The sequence below is a fragment of the Mchenga conophoros genome, linkage group LG13 (assembly GCF_057382185.1).
Source record: "Mchenga conophoros isolate Kocher_MC1m ecotype Shallow Benthic linkage group LG13, M_conophoros_male_GT1.1, whole genome shotgun sequence".
In the NCBI taxonomy this organism is placed as follows: Eukaryota; Metazoa; Chordata; class Actinopteri; order Cichliformes; family Cichlidae; genus Mchenga; species Mchenga conophoros.
Window position 1 is genome coordinate 19897363 of NC_140538.1, and position 20991 is coordinate 19918353.

Here is a 20991-nt window from a genome sequence, read left to right on the forward strand (position 1 = left end):
TCTTTGGCATAACAACTGTTGCAGAGCAGTTGTGTTTGCTGGAGCTTATGTAAACATGTCAGTGTAATCAACTTCTGAAAACATGACGTTCCCACAGAGGAGGTCGAGAGCATCTATAAAGAGACAACGAGCATGACAGCAGATGAATTTTTGCTGCTTGTCCAGAAACCATTAAGCAGTATAGACTTGTCTTCTGAGAGGCTCTTATCAATGCCACTATGTCTGTTTTCTGCAAATAAACCTGTTTCACTTGTTCTGCCAATCACCCAAGAGTCAAGATGCATTCTGAAGACGTTAACACATCCTCTTACGTTTACTAAGACAATATATATTTTGTTTAATTCTGAGGAAATAAGAGGAAATGGCTTTTTAAAAGCAAATTATTGCATCTGGACAAGAAATAGTCCAGCACATAACCCCAAAGTGTACTTCTCATGAGTACACTTTGTTTTTGTGCAGATTGCACAAATGAGATGTTAATGAAATGCTAATTTGTGAAATTTAGAGTTGGTGGCTATTGGAATTGTGTTAATTTCAGAAAGCACAAGATCAGCTAAGCAAATAGGATGCTGGCTCTGGATTAAATTTAAATGTAAATGACACAAATAAGCTATTGAGCCTCTGATTTAACTTCCTGAAAACAAAGCAAACTCATTTTTTGGTGTAAATGTTGATACAAGTAGAGGAATTTCCATCAATGGCAGCTGAATTACTTATTGGATAAATTAGCATCTTCTTGCACGACAATGCAGTATAAAAGAAGTGATGGCTTTTATTTCACCTTATATTATACCTGTAAAGATATAGTTAAGGGGGAAACACTCTATTATAAGGTTCCTTTTACAGTGTTGCAGGTCTTTACTGGTAATGGGAAAGACTGTACTCACTGTAGAGGATCGTTCCTTGTCTGGATCGGGTTTTCACTGTCAAACAGAGAAAAACGGGGGTGTCCTTGACTCCTGCGGGTCGATTATTGCTGACACCAGAAGGCTGGAGAAGCAACGCAAGCGGCCGTAGCTCCAAGTAGGAAGTTCCATCGAATGAAGGGATATATACTGTGGCATCTGGAAACAAGCATTAGATGCAAATTGATGCTTTGAGCTTACATGGTGTAAGAGAATTAGAATTGTAATATTACTTGGACAAAAAAAAACCCTCATACACACTTTATTGACCATTAGACAATATACTTATATATAAATGAAGAATGACATATCTTGTAAAAGCAATGCCCTACAGGGCTGTTGTTTGCAAACAGAAGAGCAAAAACTGGCTGCTGTGTGCCTTTGCAGCATAGACAGCCATCTGTGTGCAGAATCAGCAGGGCCTTGTCAGGGCTATGTGCTAGAGTGTCATTTCCCATTGGATGACAAAGTGATATGACTATAAGGAGAGGTGGAGGAGGTACACACTCAGGTCATCAACTTCGCAAGCCTGTGATGATATGTTGGCCTTTACACAAAGGACTTTGTACACCTGGTGGATAGCTTACTGCTCAGGTACATGACAGCCAATTCAAAATAGGCCACCTTGACTTCAGCTCAGGGGATTCTAACAAAACAGTCCAGCTCTCAAGTTGAGAGCTCATAATATACAATATGTGTTGGGTACAAAAAAAATAGAGAGATATTTTTTTATTGCATGATATATGAGAATGTTCTTTCATGACTCCAGTGTTCACTTTTTTGCGTTTTGATGTTGGATCAAATGGATTTTTAAAGTAGGATGTGAATGATTGACAATATTTAGAACAGACTACAAAGTAAAAGAAATGGAATAAGAAGAATATGAAGTTGTAGCAGGGGAAATCTCTAGGGATGCCTATAATGGAGGCGATATTATAGACTAACTTTATGCTTATACAAGGTATGGTTAAAAAGTTCTCGAACTCCATCGATAAAAACCCCTACTATGTTTATGAAAGTACAGTTCTGACCACTTGCAGTGATAAGAGGGGTTAGGTCTCTGGCTGCAATGCTACAGGGAAAGCAGAGGTTGGAGACCGTGACATGAACAGAATTACTACGACTGTGTGCAACGAGCTTGCGATCTCATCTCGTTTGACATGGTTGCTTTCAAGATGGGGACCAGAAATGTTACCACTCGCAGTCAGTTGCCATCTTCAAAACGATTATGATATGTTAAGAAAGCGATAAAATGGCAATAAGGCAGAGTACGTCTGCTGTTTGTGACTGAATGGAATCATGTTGGCAATTACGTGCAATCTGTTTGTGATAATACACGATTAACTGAAGTAAATTGGCAAATATCGTAAATCTTTTGCCATCTGTTGCAAATCTGCTGCCTTTAACATACACAAAAATTCACATTAACTACTGAAATTCAGAGTCCAGCCACATACTCACATATCTGAAACAAGAATGTAGAAATCGTTCCACAAACAGTAGTTGCTGATGAACAGTGATTTCATCAGTAAAGAGATACATGGCAGACAAGTTGAGCTGAATCTAGTTGATTGCAGCATGTTGGAATCTGTCCATGTTTATGAAATATCATTTGCAAACCTTCCCCATTCTTTTTGGAGACAGTTTGCCTCCCACCGGGCAACCATTTGGTCACAGGACGCAAAAGTTAGCAAACCTTGATTTTTAGTTGTAGCAAGGAGATTGCCATTCTTACTTTACTCTAGTGTGACAGCACCAGAGGAGGTACAGGCCTTATGTTTTTATCTTTTATATGAAAAATTTGAGGATTTTTGACCAACCACAGATGTTATTCAAGTAATGTGCTTATAGACATGTATACCTTACCACAGCTCTGTGACACTACACGTTTATTTAAAATCAGGTTAAAGGTTAATCCGATATCTAATGTTTTCCTGCAGCAAACATTGTCTTTTATATGTGCTCAGCCTTACTCACATTATGCAGTATTGTTTCAAGGTTTTGAGAAAATGCATTCTCCTGTGGTCACATTTATGCAGCGTATTGTAGCCTGCTACTGGTTTGTGTAACTGGCTGCAGCTCTTTTTCAAAAATTACTGTTGGGCTGCTTGATTTGTGAGTCAGGAACTACTCTTGGACAGCTAATGCATTGTTAGTGGGTTCACTCATGGCAACAGGGATAACGCAATTCCTCTGTATCAGTCATTCGTGTCAACAGGGCATTCTGAAAATGGCCTTAATGAGCCTAGGAAAAGGATTCAAGTCGTACAGTAAGTGAAAATATCACCAAGGTGAATTGCAGGGTTTGACAATAAGGACTGTCCAGTGGCCCGGGGGCCCATGGGACACTGACTTGGTCCAGTTTAATGATCAGTCGCTAGACCAACACCAGAGATGAGTTTCCCGTCATATCATTTTTCACATAGTTATATTCCTTTTTTTTTTTTTTACTTTGCTTGGACTGAAGAGCCGCTCAGACACTTTCCTACCCTCGCTGATTTCCTGACCAACCAGAGCACACGAATCCTCCGAGTTGCACATAGAATTATGTGGAGCAGACATGACAGCCAATGCTTCAAATTACACAGAAAGAGAAAACAAAAATTGTGTTGCTTTTGTTGTGGAAGGCGTGGTTTCCTTGGGGGTGAAAATGATAAATCAATCCTATAATATCTGTTGGCAATTTCTGAGTAAGGAAGACTGAACTGGCTCATTTTAAAAGGCACCAGCCATTACAGCAAACACACACTAGATGCCCACATAAAGAGCTGCCAGCACCTAGCCAGTGAGTTGGCAAAGCAGGAATCTGACAACCCCTCATCAGGTCCAATTAATGTCAAACACGAAACGGAAACAAAAGCAGGAAAGGTTCACCACAATGTCTTTTCATTTTTTTTTAATGGTTTGTTATTTCTCCCAACTACATTTATAGACAAGGTTCCCACTTTCTGATAATATCATCTCCATGGTGGCACATTTGGCATTTTATAAGATGATTTTCTAACAAATATATTTGTTACTGTTATAAATAAAATCAGTATAATTAGCATGATTGTTTGGACTGGATAAGGTCAAAGGAAAAGATGTAAAAAGATGCAGATAGATACATAAAAAGGCACTTTAGGGAAAAACAAAAATGAAATGAAAAAGCTTCTTGGACTGATGTTGTGGTTAAACAAAAGTAGTTAAGGACTCAATTGAAAAAAACTCAACTTTCATTGTATTATTCATTTCTGGCCAACATCCAAAACCATGGCTTCAGATTCCCGAGAAGCAAAGACACAACTCAATGAGCTAAAAGCAGTAGGTCATGATTAATACACACCAAGCCTGAATAATGGTTTCACCTTTTATATCTTCTTCTTTCAACCATTTACTCCATGATGGTGTGTGTGTGTATAATTTTTGTAGTGTCTTTTAACTGATTTCTTGCATGCTTGATAGAAAGTCTTTGCTGAGGACTACTGTGCCTTCTCTGAAGAGACAATTTATCATACCTTAAAACTCTGATATGCTCAGCTGGACTGCTTTTATCTTGACAAAACCATGTGATGGGTGGCTAGGTAATATCGAACACTCACTGAACCAAAAGCACTAGCCTGGATTATGGTACAGCCTACCAGCGGAGCACTTCCAGGGCCAAACATAAGTGAATGCACTCAAGCTCCTTAAGTAGGAACTGCTCATATGATTCAGACTAAAGCTGACTCCGATGTTTTTGGTCATAGTTGTTATTATATCGCATTTTATCAATTTTGTGATAAAAGAAATGTGTGCTGGCTGCAAATGTAGAGCCACATTTCTTTGTTGACTGCTAACACGTGTAGTTGTGGTTGCAGTTCTAATGGAGCTGTGACCAAGTATACATATAGTACATACATAAATACAGTAAGTAAATGGTGAATGGCCTGTATTTATATAGCGCTTTACTAGTCCCTAAGGACCCCAAAGCGCTTTACACGTCCAGTCATTCACCCATTCACACACACATTCACACACTGGTAATGGCTAGCTACATTGTAACCACAGCCACCCTGGGGCGCACTGACAGATGTAAACACATTCATTATATAAAAAAAAAAGGCACTTATGATCTATTAAAAGTATCATAATTATTACAGAAAAATAATAATTTGGAAAATAATTTAAGGAATGAAAAGCAAAAGGGTGGATTATGAATGATAACAATATAGATTTTGGTTTCCTTCATTTCCTTCTTTTTCTTCCTGCTCCTTTTCTTTTAGAGTAAAAAAGTATATTTCTGGAACACATTTAATGAACCATCCACTTACAAAACAGATGATGATCAGCATGGGGTGCCTTAAGAAAAATAAGTGTAATTTCAAACAGTATGTTTGTTTTTTTTCCACACTGAATAAATCTATTGCCATTACAAAGAAAAGCTACTGTCTTAATTTACTGAGACAGAGCACTGGGACTCTTTAACTTCACTGTATTACTTCAGTCTTACATGGCTAAGTAGGCAAAAACTATGGCTCAGATGAAATTAGCCACTCTCGTGTCGTGATTCATTCTTAACTGTTGGTAACACAATACTTCCTGGTTGTTGTTATTATTATTATTATTATTTTTGGATATGTGAAGTATGACATGTCAGCGTTTCATCTAGGACACAAACAAGTCCACATCATTAGTCACTATGCGGTATGACGTGTCTATAATTAACTGAGAGCAGGGGTGACTTGCTCCACTGTTCTCTTGTGCCCATTACTTAATTCAACAAGATGTGAAGACAAGGTTGTCACCTAGCAAAGATGCTGCAGCAATTCACATGCACAGACTTTGTCAGCATGTAAACAGCCCCGGGACTCTGTCTGCGGGCGAAGAACTAGTCTTGCAAAGCACATCATACGATGAGTGCCCACATGAGACTGCGCTCTGTTAAACCTGAGAGACTAGACTGCTTTTGAGGAGGTGCAATTTCACAAACTCAGCAGAAATGACACCAAAAGGCCACTGCTGATATTTAAAGGAAAAGTTTATGACAAGTTGAGGAATAAGCAGGAACTCATTGCTTGAAAGGGAAAGGCTGAGGGCACAACCCGTGATCGTGAGACTGTATCATCAGCTCTAAAATAACAGTGGATATATTTTATCATGGTGGGAATTTACTACATATAATATGTAACAATCATGTCATAATGCAGGCTTGATTTATCAGGGTTCATTTCCAATTACGGTACTGAAGTCAGCCTTAAGCTTGCTCATGTGCAGCAGCTACAAATGATGATATTTTGTGACACTTATTTTTTTTTCCTGAACTTGAAATGGTTGAAAGAACAAATGAGTCAATGAATGAATCATATTCTCTGATCTCTACAGGCTGTTTAGACGCTGGCCAAAGGATCTTTAATAACCGGCTTAACAAAGAAGCATCTCTGTCATGCGAGCAAAGGGGGGGCACCGCTTTCCTCGACATAGCGCTTTCCCACGGGAAAATCGAATCACTGTGAAGCCTTAAAAATAGAATCACTTTTGTTACAGCGCCTGGAGAGAAACATAATATTTCAGTTGATTACTTAAACACCTGTAAATTAGCATTTTGAGAACACATGGCAGATGTGTCAAATCAGGGTGCCAGGTGCATACAGGCTGCTCCTGCCACATTAATGACTGTTAATATTAGCTTTGAGCAGCGTTCTGTCAGGATTCCACATGTTTCATAAACATAAGATTATGCCATCTGATTTAGTCATTTACAAAGGTTGCAAAGGTGAACGCAAACCTAACACTGTTTTCGGAACAACTTTAGCACGAAGAAGAATGTAAATCTCTCAAAATTTTCTCTGCACGTATCACATTTAGTGGCTTCTGTTATCAAAAGATCCTAATTTAGTTAAAGCCCACACAGAGAGCATTCAAACTGTCAGAGAACTGAGTTTCTCAGAACAAGTAATATCTTCTCACATGGACACAAATAAGCAAAAATTGAAAACTATTCACAACTGATGGCTTAGATTACCTTTTGAAATTGTTTTTATTTTCATCCAGCAGAACATTGCTTTTGGTATTACTCACAACTAGGGTTGCCAACCGTCCCTTAAAAAACGGAATCGTCCCGTATTGAGCTAATAAGGGACGCACTTTGTCCCGTAATACAGTGAGAATCAAAAGTAGTCTATAAATGTTAATGGAATTAACGCTTTGTTTGAAAACATAATTCCCAGCCCCTCTCCTGCTTTGTGATCAATGAGCTGACAGCACACTTATGACAATTTGAGTATGACAATTCAGATTACCGCTCATCTCATTGGTCGAGGAAAGGTCGCTTGCGGAGAAAATACCGGAAGACAACAGATGACCACAACAACAAGCATGGTCAACAGGGAAACATACGCCGACACTGCGGTGCAAGTCTCGGACGACGGTACACCTAAAGCTGGGCAGACACTGTGCGATTTTTTCAGTCACGTTATTCAGCTCCTGCTCAAACTGCACGATTGACTCGCAGGGTTAGAAGTTGGTAGGTCACGATGCAGGTCTCACACTATACGGCCCGATGCTCTGATGCGACCTGAGTGCTCACACTGTGCCTCCATAAAATGAAGGTTATAACAGAAATTCTGTTGCTCTCTCGCTCTCTCTGTCTTTCACTCACACAGACACGCACACCACCACCATCAACTTTGCTAAATTGCTAATGAAAAACATTGATCAGGCAGCTGTGATTAAGCAGCAATGTAAATCCAACTATTTTCACGGTTGTTGTGGTCGTGATAATTTTGTGATGCCACATCGAAAAGGCTCGGATGAGCTTTCCAAAGTTCTACAAGTTGCGCCTCCATCGCTTGTGTCCAGATCATCTTTTTCACCGACGTTTACGTGTTTGCGCGTGAGCAGTGTGAGCGGCTGCGGTGACACCCTCACGAGCGATTGATGATCGGGAGCTGGTCGTGAGGTGTTAATCGCTTCTCCTTACCCCACGTATACTACACGATGCACGATGAAGGCCAAAATCGGGCCGATCACCAAATCGGTCGCACGACTCAAAAATCGGCTCAAAATGGGCCAAAAATCGCACAGTGTAAGCCCAGCATTAGAGCAGCAATGTTTGTTCGCTCAGAGAAAGAAAAAAAAGGCTGCAAAAGTACAGGGAGGAATGGGAAAAGGGAAACACCTGGCTGGAAAAGTGCACGATAACACCTATAAAGCGCACTGCACTGTGTGCCGGCACACTTTTTCCATAGGCATGCTTCTAATGGTGGGCACATGAAGAACACGAGGGGCGTGAAAGCTCGGGGAATCCTTAACCAATTTTTTGTCCACCAGGCCAGGCTGAAGCAGATATGGTATGTAAACACTGGTTTGTTTTTTTGAAACCCTCTGGTTAAGGTTAATATGGGCATGTGCAGTGAATAGCAGCGCTATGTGGCCAGAAGTGTGATAATATAATTTATTTTGTGTAATAAACAACTGCAAGGATAGATGATTACAATAAATAGATGACTAATACATAAAAGTAATACATAGATGAGTAATAATGATGAGTTAAGATGCGTAATCATGGGAACAAGCGGGTTTACAAACAGGAGCAGCTGATTAGCATTAGAAAAGCTGAAATAATACCTCAACTGAAGCCAATTGTACTAAATGCACTATATGTGCACAGTTACAAGAATCTTTTTCGTTCTATTGCTTTCTATTAATTTATATAATTTTAAGTTAAGCAGGACAGAGTTCTTTTAAAGAAAGATTTACTTATATTCTCAAAAGTTAAGCATGACAGGCTTCTGTTTAAGAAAGAGACCTGTTTTACTGTGTTAATGTTGTCATTTTGAGCTAAAAATAAATGGCTAAATGATCATTTGTTTCCCATATGGTCATATCACAAAGAATATGCATCTGCTCAAATCAAATTCAAGTCAAATGGTTAAAAAATAATTTCACACACACACACACACACACACACACACACACACACACACACACACACACACACACACACACACACACACAAAAAGAGCTACCACACTGGGAAGGGTGAAGACAACTGGGTTGCCCGGCCCTGGCCACGAGGTGTCCCTTATTTATTTTTCAGGGAGTTGGCAACCCTACTCACAACTGAATGTTGACTGTGTCCTCTCCCTTTCCCTGTCTAGCCACCTGTTCTTGCACATGGCACCTGCAGCTCAAACAATAAGAGTGGCAAGTTTAACACTCAAAATTTATCTGTTGTTATTTTTAAAACAAGAGATTAGGCAGAAATGGACAAAGAAAGGCTTCAGTTTTCTTTTTGTTTATCACTGAGATTTTACATAAGGAAATAATAGGCTTTACAGGAAGATTCTTATCGACTGTTGTTAGCTAACTAAGCTACTGTTAGCACTGTAGTTGCTAGTTCCCATATCATGATTTGACATTTCACCCACAAATTTTAAAACAGCACATCTTCTATCATCAATAAATAGTAAAGAAAGTTTTCAGGTAACATATTTAACTACTACTCTTTATTTTTTAATAGAATTTTTATGTTTGCCTGCTTTGTTTTCCGCTAATATCTTAGAGTGGATGGGACTAATTGATAAGGGGATGCAGTGATTTACGGCTTAAAACGAATGTGCAACAGGTTCCACCTATTTCAGGCAACGATGTTGGAGCCCCACAAATTACTAGTCATATGCTCTCTTGCCTCAAAATAAACATTGGTTTTCTACTACAGGTAGAAATCATCCAAGGAACCAGCACTCCTTATACTTATGCTCCTGTTTTCTTGGTTCTGAAAGGACAGCCACTGATAGAAAGAGGCTAAATTGATACCATTTGATTTCCAGTCCTCATTACGTTAACTTTAATTGCCCACCATATTGTAACAAGAAACAGGTCAAACACACCACAGTTAATTTAACAAATGTAATTAGCCATCAACATGTTTAATTCATATTAGAAGTACAATACTCTTTTAATCCGTGTTGAAATGTTAATCATATATTGTAGCTGCACTGCACACTGCTATCACAACACAGAATTTGAGATTTCTCTCAGCAGCTTGGCTTGCGTTATCAAGTACACAAACTATTAACTCACACATTCTAGTGTTACTTCTGTTATTCCTGACAGGAACTGACTACAATGGCAAAATACAGGAAGCATTTATTTATTTATTATTTTACACTTTCAGGATATCATGCATGGCAACAGAGGGATGTCAGGAGGTACATCAAGAGAACTGTGAAGGAATCTGCAAAGGAACAGCTCCTTGGTATGTGCGTGTAGTACTACCGTCTCCCTAGTATTAGTGTCGGAGTGTTTGGTACAAAATAAATATTTTTTGGTTGGGACAGACGTGAACGCTTCAGCTGAATGTTGAACAAGTGCTGCAAGGTCACATTCTCATTCTCAGCGTGTTCTAGGGGTGAACTTAGAAGCACTCATCTGGGACTCTCCTCAGCTCTTACTGGAACAGTGGCGCGGCTGCCCCTCTGTTGGTCTTCCATGGTCTCTTGTGTTCTGGGGGCCTCTGGATGTCTGGAGTTTTGATCTCCTCCATACCCGCTTCACACCCTGGAGGACGGGGCTGTGGCCCCCCCACACTCCCTAGCAGATCATTACAGACTAAAGCTTTCTTGGCTGCTGCCTCAAAGCACACTGTGCGCTGTCTATCTTGCGTGCTGCACAATATCGTTTATTACTTAGTAAATATTGATATCTATGACTAGCTAGTTTATTGTGATGGTGCTTTGTTTTCTCTATTATTATGTTGCTCTTTGTTGTTTGCTGTCTCCTCTGTTTGTTTTTGTTTGTTTGTTTGTTTGTTTTTTCTCCATACAGGTGACCCAGGAGTTCTTTTTTTTTTTCTCTCTCTTCCCCCCCCTTCTCACCGTCTCTTCTCCCCTTTGGTTTTCTTTCTTTCTCTCCCCCTCTTTCTCTCATTCATTCCCCCTGTCCTATTTATTTAAAAAAAAAAAAAAAAAAAAAAAAAAAAAAAAAGAACTTAGAAGCACACCAATGGTTTGAGCTGCTTATATAGATCTTTCATTTCATTAATCATATACTGAATAATTCACATCACTCAAAATTCCTAATGCAACCGACTATTCTCCCTCATAGTGAAACCTATTAGCCAAAGAGGCTCAGCATATATTAACCAACATAATTTGTTGGCTGTCTCTTGATGATTCCACTGTAGAGGTCACAGTACAGTAGGTCTTTAAGCTTTGTACAGCCTGTGTGTGGTCTATGTATTGTGTATATGAATGTAGCGTAAACACCACCAGGTGAATGCAAAAGCCTACCTTTTTCACAAAACGTTCCAGTGAAATGAAGCGGACAGTGACAAGAAAGCTGAGCTTCACCAGGCGGCTGCAGCTGAAGGCACGTCCCTCCATTGTGGCAAAGACTGTCGCGGCAAACTTGAGGTTCATTCATTGGATGTTCTGGCGCTTGTGTGGGAACTGCAAACGTTGTTGCAAACACTATGTCAAAGGTAGGTGATTGAGCTTCCAGACTTGAGGAACTTGTTGTGGAGGCTTGTATGGCATGCACAGTGAATCTGGAAGATTGATCAAAAGTTTGAGTGGCCAAAAGCCAATCTGACATAAATTATACAGGCTTTAAAAAATTCTGATTTGTATTAAGTGAAATTACTCAGTAAATAAGAGGCGCAGTCATTTAACAAATAGACATATTTTTGACTGCAATCCCAGAAAGAAGTAGAGAATTCAAGTTTTATTTGTCATGATTACTAGTCAGTTTCCCCCTGGCTTCGGACAAAGTGTAATGCACCTTGGAAAAGTGAGTACAGTGTTTTTAGCAATAAAAACCAAAAAATGCAGAGACTTTACCTGCATCGAGCTATGTTGCTGCCAGCAATCGCATCCGATGTGTAGAAGCTCCTCAGTTTATTAATTTCAATGACTTCAAGACAGCCAGTGTAGTTGTGGAAAGGTTCTGCTTTCTTAAAAAATATATCACATGCAGAGAATTTATTTTATTCAGAATCTTTAACAAGCAGTAAGTTAAACAAAAAAAAACAAAAAAAACAAAACAAAATTTTTTTTTATGTGGGATCAGGCCCTGGAGCCTTGCCTCACCTCACTGAGGACCTTGGTATGGTCATGGAACAAGACTTTTGAAAAACTGTCAGACTCCCAGAAAGGAGAAGCAGAGCTCTGCTCACATTATATGCAATGAATGCTACTGACCCAGTTAGGCAGTGGAAGGAATATATTGAGGATCTCCCTAACTCCACTGACATGTCTGTGAAGGAAGCAGGGACTTAGGAACGGCTTGGCCATTACTGAGGCAGAAGTCAGAGTTGTTTTGGTTGGCATGCCCCCGCAGCATTGCATGGAAGTCAGGGACAGTGCATCTGGATTGGGAAACTAGAGATTTTGGTTCCCGTTTTCCAAGAATAAGAACCAGAGGGTATGCTCCAACTTCAGGGAGATCCCACACCTCAGCTTCCCTGTTAAAGTCTATGGAAGAGTAATGAGAAGAGAGTCCACCTGTTAGTCAAACCTCAGGTTTGACCAAGTTGTGAGACAGTAGACCAGCTCTTGACCTTCCCAAGAACACTTAAGGGTGCACAGGTGCTTTCCTAACTACTCTAAATGTGCTTTGCAGACTTAGAAATGGTATATGACCACATCCCTTAGCTCTGGGAGTGTAATTCATCTGACTCATTGTTGTGGGCTATTCTGTCCCAGTAAACGATAGTGAGAGCTTCCTCCTTAATATGTCTGGGCTCATCCTTAGAGACAGGGTAAAGGGCCTGGCCATTCAGAAGGGATTCAGAATATAGCAGTTACATTTCTACATTATAACAAGCTAGTTGAGGTGGTTCAGGCATCAAACTAGGATGTCTCCTGTGCACCTGCTAAGTGGAGTTTTTCAGGCAGGTCTCAACAGGAAGAGACCCTGGGGCAGACCCAGGACATTAGAGAGATTATATCTCTCACTGGGTCTCAGTTTCCCCCTGAAGTGCTGGAAGAAGTGGCCATGGAGAGTGGCCTGGACTTCTCTGTTTTGACTGCTGCCCTCATGACCCAGACCCATGTGTGGATAGGTGTATAGTAATTATAAGTTGTACCTGACTGGGAATAAACTGTTGTGGCAAACCCCCTGTGAAGACATTGTTCGTTCTTTGGATCATGTGTCCCAACCAGTAATTGCTTGCAGTACTTTTAATTTTCTCATGGCCAGAAAGAGTGAGCTCTGCTTCACAAGGTGCCAGGCGTTGTCTGTAGAACAGTATGAACACATCAGATCAAAATGTATAAGAAACAGAGGTACACTATGTGTTAAAAAATGTGTTTTGTATTAATGTTGTAAACAAATCAAACATTGTGCATTATCTGTATAGAAGTTAGATGTTATTTTCTTGTATGCTGTGGTACTATGGTAGATGATTAGCATATCTTCCACTAATTTCAGTAAATGCCAATGGTAAAAATCTTCTCACTAATGACATTTTGAACTCCATTTTGTTTTTGTCGAGGTGTCCTATGTAAGTGCGAGTCTCCACACAACTATTTTGGATCCACCCCACAGCCATTCATAGATTTCAAAAACCAATTCTCCACTCTGCAACAACAGGGGAGAGCAGATAATTACCTAAGTGCAGATTCTGGACTAACCAACTGCAGCTTGAGGGTACTCAGGCCACAGATGCACAGTCCCCTCTACTGCGTCTCCTGATACTCCTTGTTCCCTAAGTGGAAGTTAGAAGGCCCACGAAGCAATCTAGTCTGATTTGTTAAGCCTGTACTTTGCAGGCTGTTGCATATGCCGGCTAAACACTCGGGGCACTAACTCCGAGCTGCATAAGTCCTTCCTCCAGAGCCAGCATGGAGAAGCGGTTAATTTAGAAGCAGTCTGCCAGAGCGGCCTGGCCAGCAGCCAGAGGGCACTGTGTTCACTGTCCTTGAGAAGTCAGCCCCACTGGGTTTCTATTTAACATATTGAAAAGCGTCTTTGACGGGAAGATATATTAAAAGTCTATAATGAGTTAGGCGGTGACGTTGAGGATGGCCGTGGTGGTGTAGCTGTGGGTCAAATCAGACAAAGATGGACGGACTCAGCCATCAGACAATTACAGAGAATTTGCTTTGTGACACCAGAAACTATTTTTCCACACTCCCAACCCTCTAGTTATGACAGCTCTCTTTCTTGCAGTGTCTCAAGGGGTTGGTACCGAACATTATGATTGATTTCTACTGCTGCTGTATTTTTCTTGTAGGAAAGAAAGAAGGGTGGAGCCCTGTAGCCTCTCAAACCTGACTGGTCTCTTTTATATTTAGAGCAGTGCTGCTTTCTGCCAACCCCCCGCCAAAAAAAAAAAAACATGAGGCAACTTTCCCACTCAGCATTGTTCTAGCAGGAAATCATTTGGTAAACCATACTCAGTCACATTCAGTATTTCAACTTTTATCTGTTTGCATCTCAAAAAAAAAAAGTCATAATCACCAACCCAAAATTAATTTCTGTCTCTGTCTTACAATCTGAAACTTTTTTTATAAGTCAGAAATGCTCAAAAGTCATTGTAGTCTCTACTCAAATGCACAGCAAAGTGGTTTGATATGAGATGCTCTCTCCTTTGTTTCAGCTTCCAGTTCATACATAATAAACTCTGTGTCTTGAAGCTAGACCACAATCTTTCTTATGTCAGAATATAATGGAAAGGGCTGGCAGCAAGACTGCACATGGGCTTAGAAACAATATAACTAAAGGGGCCACAGCCTCACTTTAAATCATTTAAACATTGATTTTGTGCTCGGCTCTTGCTTGTTAATCTTTTCGTAATGAAAAACTGCAAATGAAGACTTTAGAACAGCCAATAAAACACGGCTAGTGATCACTAATGCATTTTAATAGGCACATTCTGATGGTTGTTTTAGTTCTTCAAAATGAAAGCCCATTTGCCCATTTGTAATAAAATCTAAATTCTTAGTCTGGTGATTCCTGCCAATTACGTATTTTCCCCCTGTTTTAGTTATAACCTTTCTCTCTCTAAAAAAAAAAAAAAAAAAAAAAAAGAGGAAAAGAATCTACCACACTTGGAATGACTGAATAACTAGGTATCAAGCTAATACCACCTGAGGTGCTCACACAATTCGAAGAAAAATTGTATATTACCAGGCCCTAATTGGCTTATCATTGTAATTGCACTCCTTTTCTCAACAGGGGATGCACTTATGCATGAAACAGAGACATGTTAAAATGCATCTAGGTTGATGTCTATGTAAATGCACCCTGTCAATTAAAATATATAACATTAAATTGCAACATAATGACATCTTTAGAAACAAAAATACATACAACTGAACAACATTAAAATGAGCTGACTGAACATAACATCCAACAGCAGTGCGTTTACAGCCTGTTCTGGTATATGTGTTTCTTTTCACCATGCATACAGTACAGCTCTTGAATCTTGAGCCACTCTATTCAGGTCCAACAATTATTAAGAATATTGAAACATGCACACATTTACAGAAATGCAATATACAAGGCAAAAAGACTTTTGTATAATTCTAACGAACTTGAAAATCAATATTTCATATAACCAGTTTTATTCTTCAACACAGCCTGAACTCTCCTTTAATTCCTGTAAGTAGTTCTCAGGAATAAATCACCAGATGTCTTGAAGGACATTTAAAGCACTTCTTTGGATGCTGGCTGCCTTTTATTCTGTTCTCTGTCAGGATGGACAGAATAATTCATTAATGTTAATGTCCAGGCTCTGGGGAGGCCAATCCATGACTGATAGTGTTCCACTGTATTTTGTATTATCTGGTATAGTTTTACTGCATTGGCCACGTGTTTGGGGACATTGCTATTAGGGGTGCAACGATACACAAAATTCACGGTTTGGTTCGATACTTTGGTGTCACGGTTCGATATTTTTTCGATACAAAAAAATGTTCATGCCTTTTTAATTTGTCATTTATTAAAATTATAAATATATAATTTAACTCAAAAGTACAGTTTTTAAATTTAATGTTGCTGAAACAAAAGTAATTAAAAATATCTCAGGGCTCTCAAAATTTCAAAATCCCTGGTAGCCCTTCGGGCAGGGACTCTTCAGTTTTTGGTAGCCCAAAATAAATGTAAGTAGCCCGAATAAAAAAAGAGAGTAATTTTTGGATTGATGTTTTGTTTCCTTTACAATATTATACATTAAAGTATAATATTGTAAAGGAAACAAAACATTAATCAAAAAATTGTTGAAAAACAAATTACAACATTGTATAAAAATTACAATCATCAACTCAAATACTTGGTTCTAATTGAACAGAAATTTCTATGAACTTGTAAGAACTGTGTAGGACATGAATCAGTCTGTGTCAGATCCTGAATTTGAAATTTCCACCGAAGTCACGGGTAAGAGACAAGTGGAACCAAGATCTAGGCCATTTGCTTTTTGAAGTTTGCAAAGACTGCTAAATTTTGCCAGTGGTAGTTCACTCTTTGCAACATAGTACGCTGTTCTAAACAGATTTTTCAGGTTTATTTTTAGTATGTTATTTGCAATTGGTGTTTGTTCTGGGAAAGATATTGCAGACTGAGCAATCAGAATCAGAATCAGAATCAGAATCAGAATGGGTTTATTGCCAGATGTTGAGGTTTACAACATTAGGAAATTGCTGCGGTGCTTCAGTGCAGACAATAAGAATTAAAGTGCTATGTAGAAAGAAAGATATGTGCATGAGATATACATGAGATATATACATGAGAATAAGAATTATGAGTGCTACGTAGAAAGATATATACATGAGTGCAGGTGGCCAAACATGAAATGATGCAGTGACACAGCGTAGGGTCATGTGTTAGTGGCGGGGACAGTCATGTGGTTATTGTTCATGTGTCCAACAGCAGAGGGGAAGAAACTGTTCTTGTGGCGAGAGGTTCTGGTGCGAATGGACCGGAGCCTCCTGCCTGAGGGGAGCAGGTCAAACAGACTGTGTCCAGGGTGAGAAGGGTCAGCTGAGATCCGAGCTGCACGCCGCAGTGTCCTGGAGGTGTACAGGTCCTGCAGAGATGGGAGTCTGCAGCCAATCACCCTCTCAGCAGAGCGCACAACACGCTGCAGTCTCTGTTTGTCCCTGATAGTGGCTCCAGCGTACCACACCAGCGTACCAATAATGCATTTCTTGCATTTCTCATGGATTCTAATGGGGGCCTTTCTTAAAATGACTGGTCCCAGTAACAAAGGCGCTTGTCGACTCAGAAATCGAGAGAAAACCAACAACACACCCGGCAGAACATTATGTTGTTTACACGGGTGCACATAAGTGGTCCGCATGTGCGCATTCGCTGTCAAAATAAAAGACGCGCACCAGATAAGAAGTTGCAACGCGCGTTTGCGTCCATATAAAAAGCACTGTTTTTGTCCGCTAGAGTGGGATTTTCACGGCACATTCCGCACCACATCTCTGTGTGTTCATCATTTGTTTGAAGCCAGCTCACCTCCTGCAACCACTTTTCCGAGGATACGTGCTTCTTTTGTGGTTCGGACTCCTTCTGACATTTGTTTGGAGGTGGAGGAAGACCAAAGTAATTGCTTAAAGGAGCTTGCTTCTTCGACATCTTTAAGAGTTCTAAACAAATGTCTGTCCTCCTCCAGAAAATCTTATGTATGCAAACACGCGTTGCAACTTCATATCTTGTGCGCGTTTTTTTTAAAATTTTGACAGCGAATGCGCACCTGCGGACCACTTATGTGCAGCCCCGGTTATATAGCTCGTCATATTGCAGCCACAGAAATTCTTTTGTCCATGAAACCATAAAGCTGCACTTTCTTTTTGCCTTTTAGTCTGATTTGTCATAACTTTTCCGTTTTGTGGTGAGCTTTTCTTTGGCTGTCACTTCTTCACCCTTACCTGTCTTATTTGGCTCAGCAGAACTAAAATATATATCCTGCTGCTTTTACACACGCACACACACACACACACACACACACACACACACACACACACACATAACAGTCAGCGATTCTCTGCGCGATCAACCTCTCATATGTTTAAGCTTGCTGCGGGAGATTTCACTTGTCATGTTTGCATAGTAAGCTAACGATTGATAAGACTATGTCAGAGGAATTGGTGCGCAAATTATCATCACTCACCAATCAGTACTATCGCTCTCTATACACAGTTCGCTCTCTATACACAGTTCGCGAGATTGCAAAGTGAAAGCAAAAAACAAGCGCAAATTCAAACGCGATTTCAATATGTCACATATTGACAGTGGCTCACCGATGCCAATGACATAATTACCCAGCTACATTTCCGAAAGAATGCAAAAGCATTGACATATATTTTTCCTTCCTACAATAGCCCGACGGCCAGGGCAGAGATAGATTTTGGTAGCCCGACTGGAAAAATCGCTAGCCCCGGGACGTTGGGCTAGCGATTTTGCAAGCCCTGTATCTGATTGAGGAATCACTCATCTTTGGAAAAGAGAGTTTATTACAGAGAAATGGCTCTTTCCAAAATAAAAGCAATACTATACGCTTCTTCTGGGCTATATTCTCAGCAGCATATTGTAGCGGGTCAGGGCTGTTCGGGGTTCTGTTTGTACAGTTATGTTTTGTTTATGTTGCCATAGTGACGGGTGACGCCCTCTCACTGCGACGGTGTGTCCTTCCGGGGTCAGAGGGCGCCCTGTGTGTTGTTGTTGTTGTTGTTGCTGTGCGGTTGCCGCTCTGAGCAGTTAGCTAGCGGCAATGTTCTTCTTCAGATGTCAATAAACGGCTGTGCTCCCTGGCTAGCTCACGGGAAGCAAGACCAAACAACACCTCCGTCTCCTCCTTGTCTGAGCTCGCCACATTGGTGTCAGAAGTGGGATGATGGTGGCACCCCATGTTCTGACCCGAGTGACTTTTCCCCCGCCGGTCGTGACCGGCCGGTGCGCCAAAAGAAGGCACCTGGACATTTGCAGGACTTTGTGTGGGGTAATGGGGTCGTCGGGGACGACTGACCCCTTAGGTGGGGGCTATGTAGCGGGTCAGGGCTGTTCGGGGTTCTGTTTGTACAGTTATGTTTTGTTTATGTTGCCATAGTGACGGGTGACGCCCTCTCACTGCGACGGTGTGTCCTTCCGGGGTCAGAGGGCGCCCTGTGTGTTGTTGTTGTTGTTGTTGCTGTGCGGTTGCCGCTCTGAGCAGTTAGCTAGCGGCAGTGTTCTTCTGCAGATGTCAATAAATGGCTGTGCTCCCTGGCTAGCTCACGGGAAGCAAGACCAAACGACACCTCCGTCTCCTCCTTGTCTGAGCTCGCCACATTGGTGTCAGAAGTGGGATGATGGTGGCACCCCATGTTCTGACCCGAGTGACTTTTCCCCCGCCGGTCGTGACCGGCCGGTGCGCCAAAAGAAGGCACCTGGACATTTGCAGGACTTTGTGTGGGGTAATGGGGTCGTCGGGGACGACTGACCCCTTAGGTGGGGGCTATGTAGCGGGTCAGGGCTGTTCGGGGTTCTGTTTGTACAGTTATGTTTTGTTTATGTTGCCATAGTGACAGGTGACGCCCTCTCGCTGCGACGGTGTGTCCTTCCGGGGTCAGAGGGCGCCCTGTGTGTTGTTGTTGTTGCTGCTGTGCGGTTGCCGCGCTGAGCAGTTAGCTAGCGGCAGTGTTCTTCTGCAGATGTCAATAAACGGCTGTGCTCCCTGGCTAGCTCACGGGAAGCAAGACCAAACGACACCTCTGTCTCCTCCTTGTCTGAGCTCGCCACAATATTAAACATATCAGGTCCCCATAAGGAGAATCATGTGCTAACGGCTGTCTAAATGACTCGGGTAAAGTTTGTAGCATGCATGCTTGTTGTTTTTGTCTGCTTCCATTAGGATGATGTCGGCGTAAATGTGCAGTCATATTCGTTGTGTTCCCACCAGGCCCGGCCCTAACCAATCTGGCGCCCTAGGCAAGATTTTAGGTGGCGCCCCCCTACATCGGCAGTGTAGTGTATGTACTCACAAGAAACCGAATAGCTTTGTCTTTGACCTTTTTTTTTTACTTAAAGAAAGCAAATTCACAATCAGAATAATTAACAAGATAAAAAAAATATATGAATAAATAAATGAATACAAAAAATAAAAAATGAATATATGAAATACAATAAATTTTACATACATAAACACAATAAAACGTGTCAACAAGTTGGATAAAATAAATTAAAAATACAATATAAATAAGGCAACAGGAACACCGATTGATGCTGCTGCATCATGGCTGGGTTGTGCTGCTGATGCTGCATCACTGGTGGGTTGTGCTGCTGAAGTGGAGGCAGCAGCGGTAGATGTGGTAGATGGCCCAGGGGTGGGATTTAGAAACTTCAACAGTGCATCTGAAGAGAGGAGTATGTGACACCACTGAGTATTAAAGTCTAATAATAAAAACATATGATTCCAGGAATAAAATGAAATGATATAATATAAATGAAAAACCAAAGAGATATATGTATGATGTTAACTGATATGCAAATTAGATTAGATTCAATTTATTGTCATCATTACAGTGAAATGCTGAATAGCAGAATGCAAAGTAACAGTATAATATCATATGAGAATGTTATGTTATGATTATCTTTGACTGAATCACAGCAGTGCTCATATTAAAAAACAGCATTCCCTCTCATGTGATATTGCTTAATTAACATTAATGATGTGCACTTTAACAACTAGGCTTACAACTATAATATATACAGGGGTGGAAAAGTGACTATTACCTGCAGGGTAAACGTTAGCTAACCAGAAGGCAATAACAATGTAAACAAAAAACACCTGCTCAAAAGTTGAATACAAATGAGGAATGGTGGGAAAGGTGGGAGTACTGTAATTACCTAACGTTACATTATTCTTTTCCATAACAATTTAGCCCCCTCCACAATATTAACTGACGTTAAAACAGTTAACTAGCTATTTATTGATTAGCAATTAGCGAATCATGTAACATTAGCTTAATGCTAAAAATTTAGGTTACTATCACATTCAGACAAATAATTTCATGTAGGCTAACGTTACCTACCTCTGTCTTTTTCTCGTTTCTCCTCCTCTTCTTTTCTCTTTTTTCTTCTCTGGGCACCTGACAGTTTTGGCCGTTTTGACATCTTGTGTCCAAAAGGAACCATG

The 20991-nt window shown here is 40.6% G+C and overlaps 1 protein-coding gene across 1 annotated transcript in view; it reads right to left on the minus strand.

Moving 5' to 3' along the window:
- Positions 1-20991, minus strand: part of eys (EGF-like photoreceptor maintenance factor) — a 178593-nt gene that overhangs the window by 58906 nt on the left and 98696 nt on the right. Inside the window, exons 36-39 of the mRNA XM_085297088.1 lie at positions 12955-13105; positions 11708-11820; positions 11159-11415; positions 888-1064 (exon numbers count right to left, since the gene is read on the minus strand). Of these exons, the coding sequence (XP_085153214.1) occupies positions 888-1064; positions 11159-11415; positions 11708-11820; positions 12955-13105 (698 nt within the window). The remainder of the gene's footprint in view (positions 1-887; positions 1065-11158; positions 11416-11707; positions 11821-12954; positions 13106-20991) is intronic.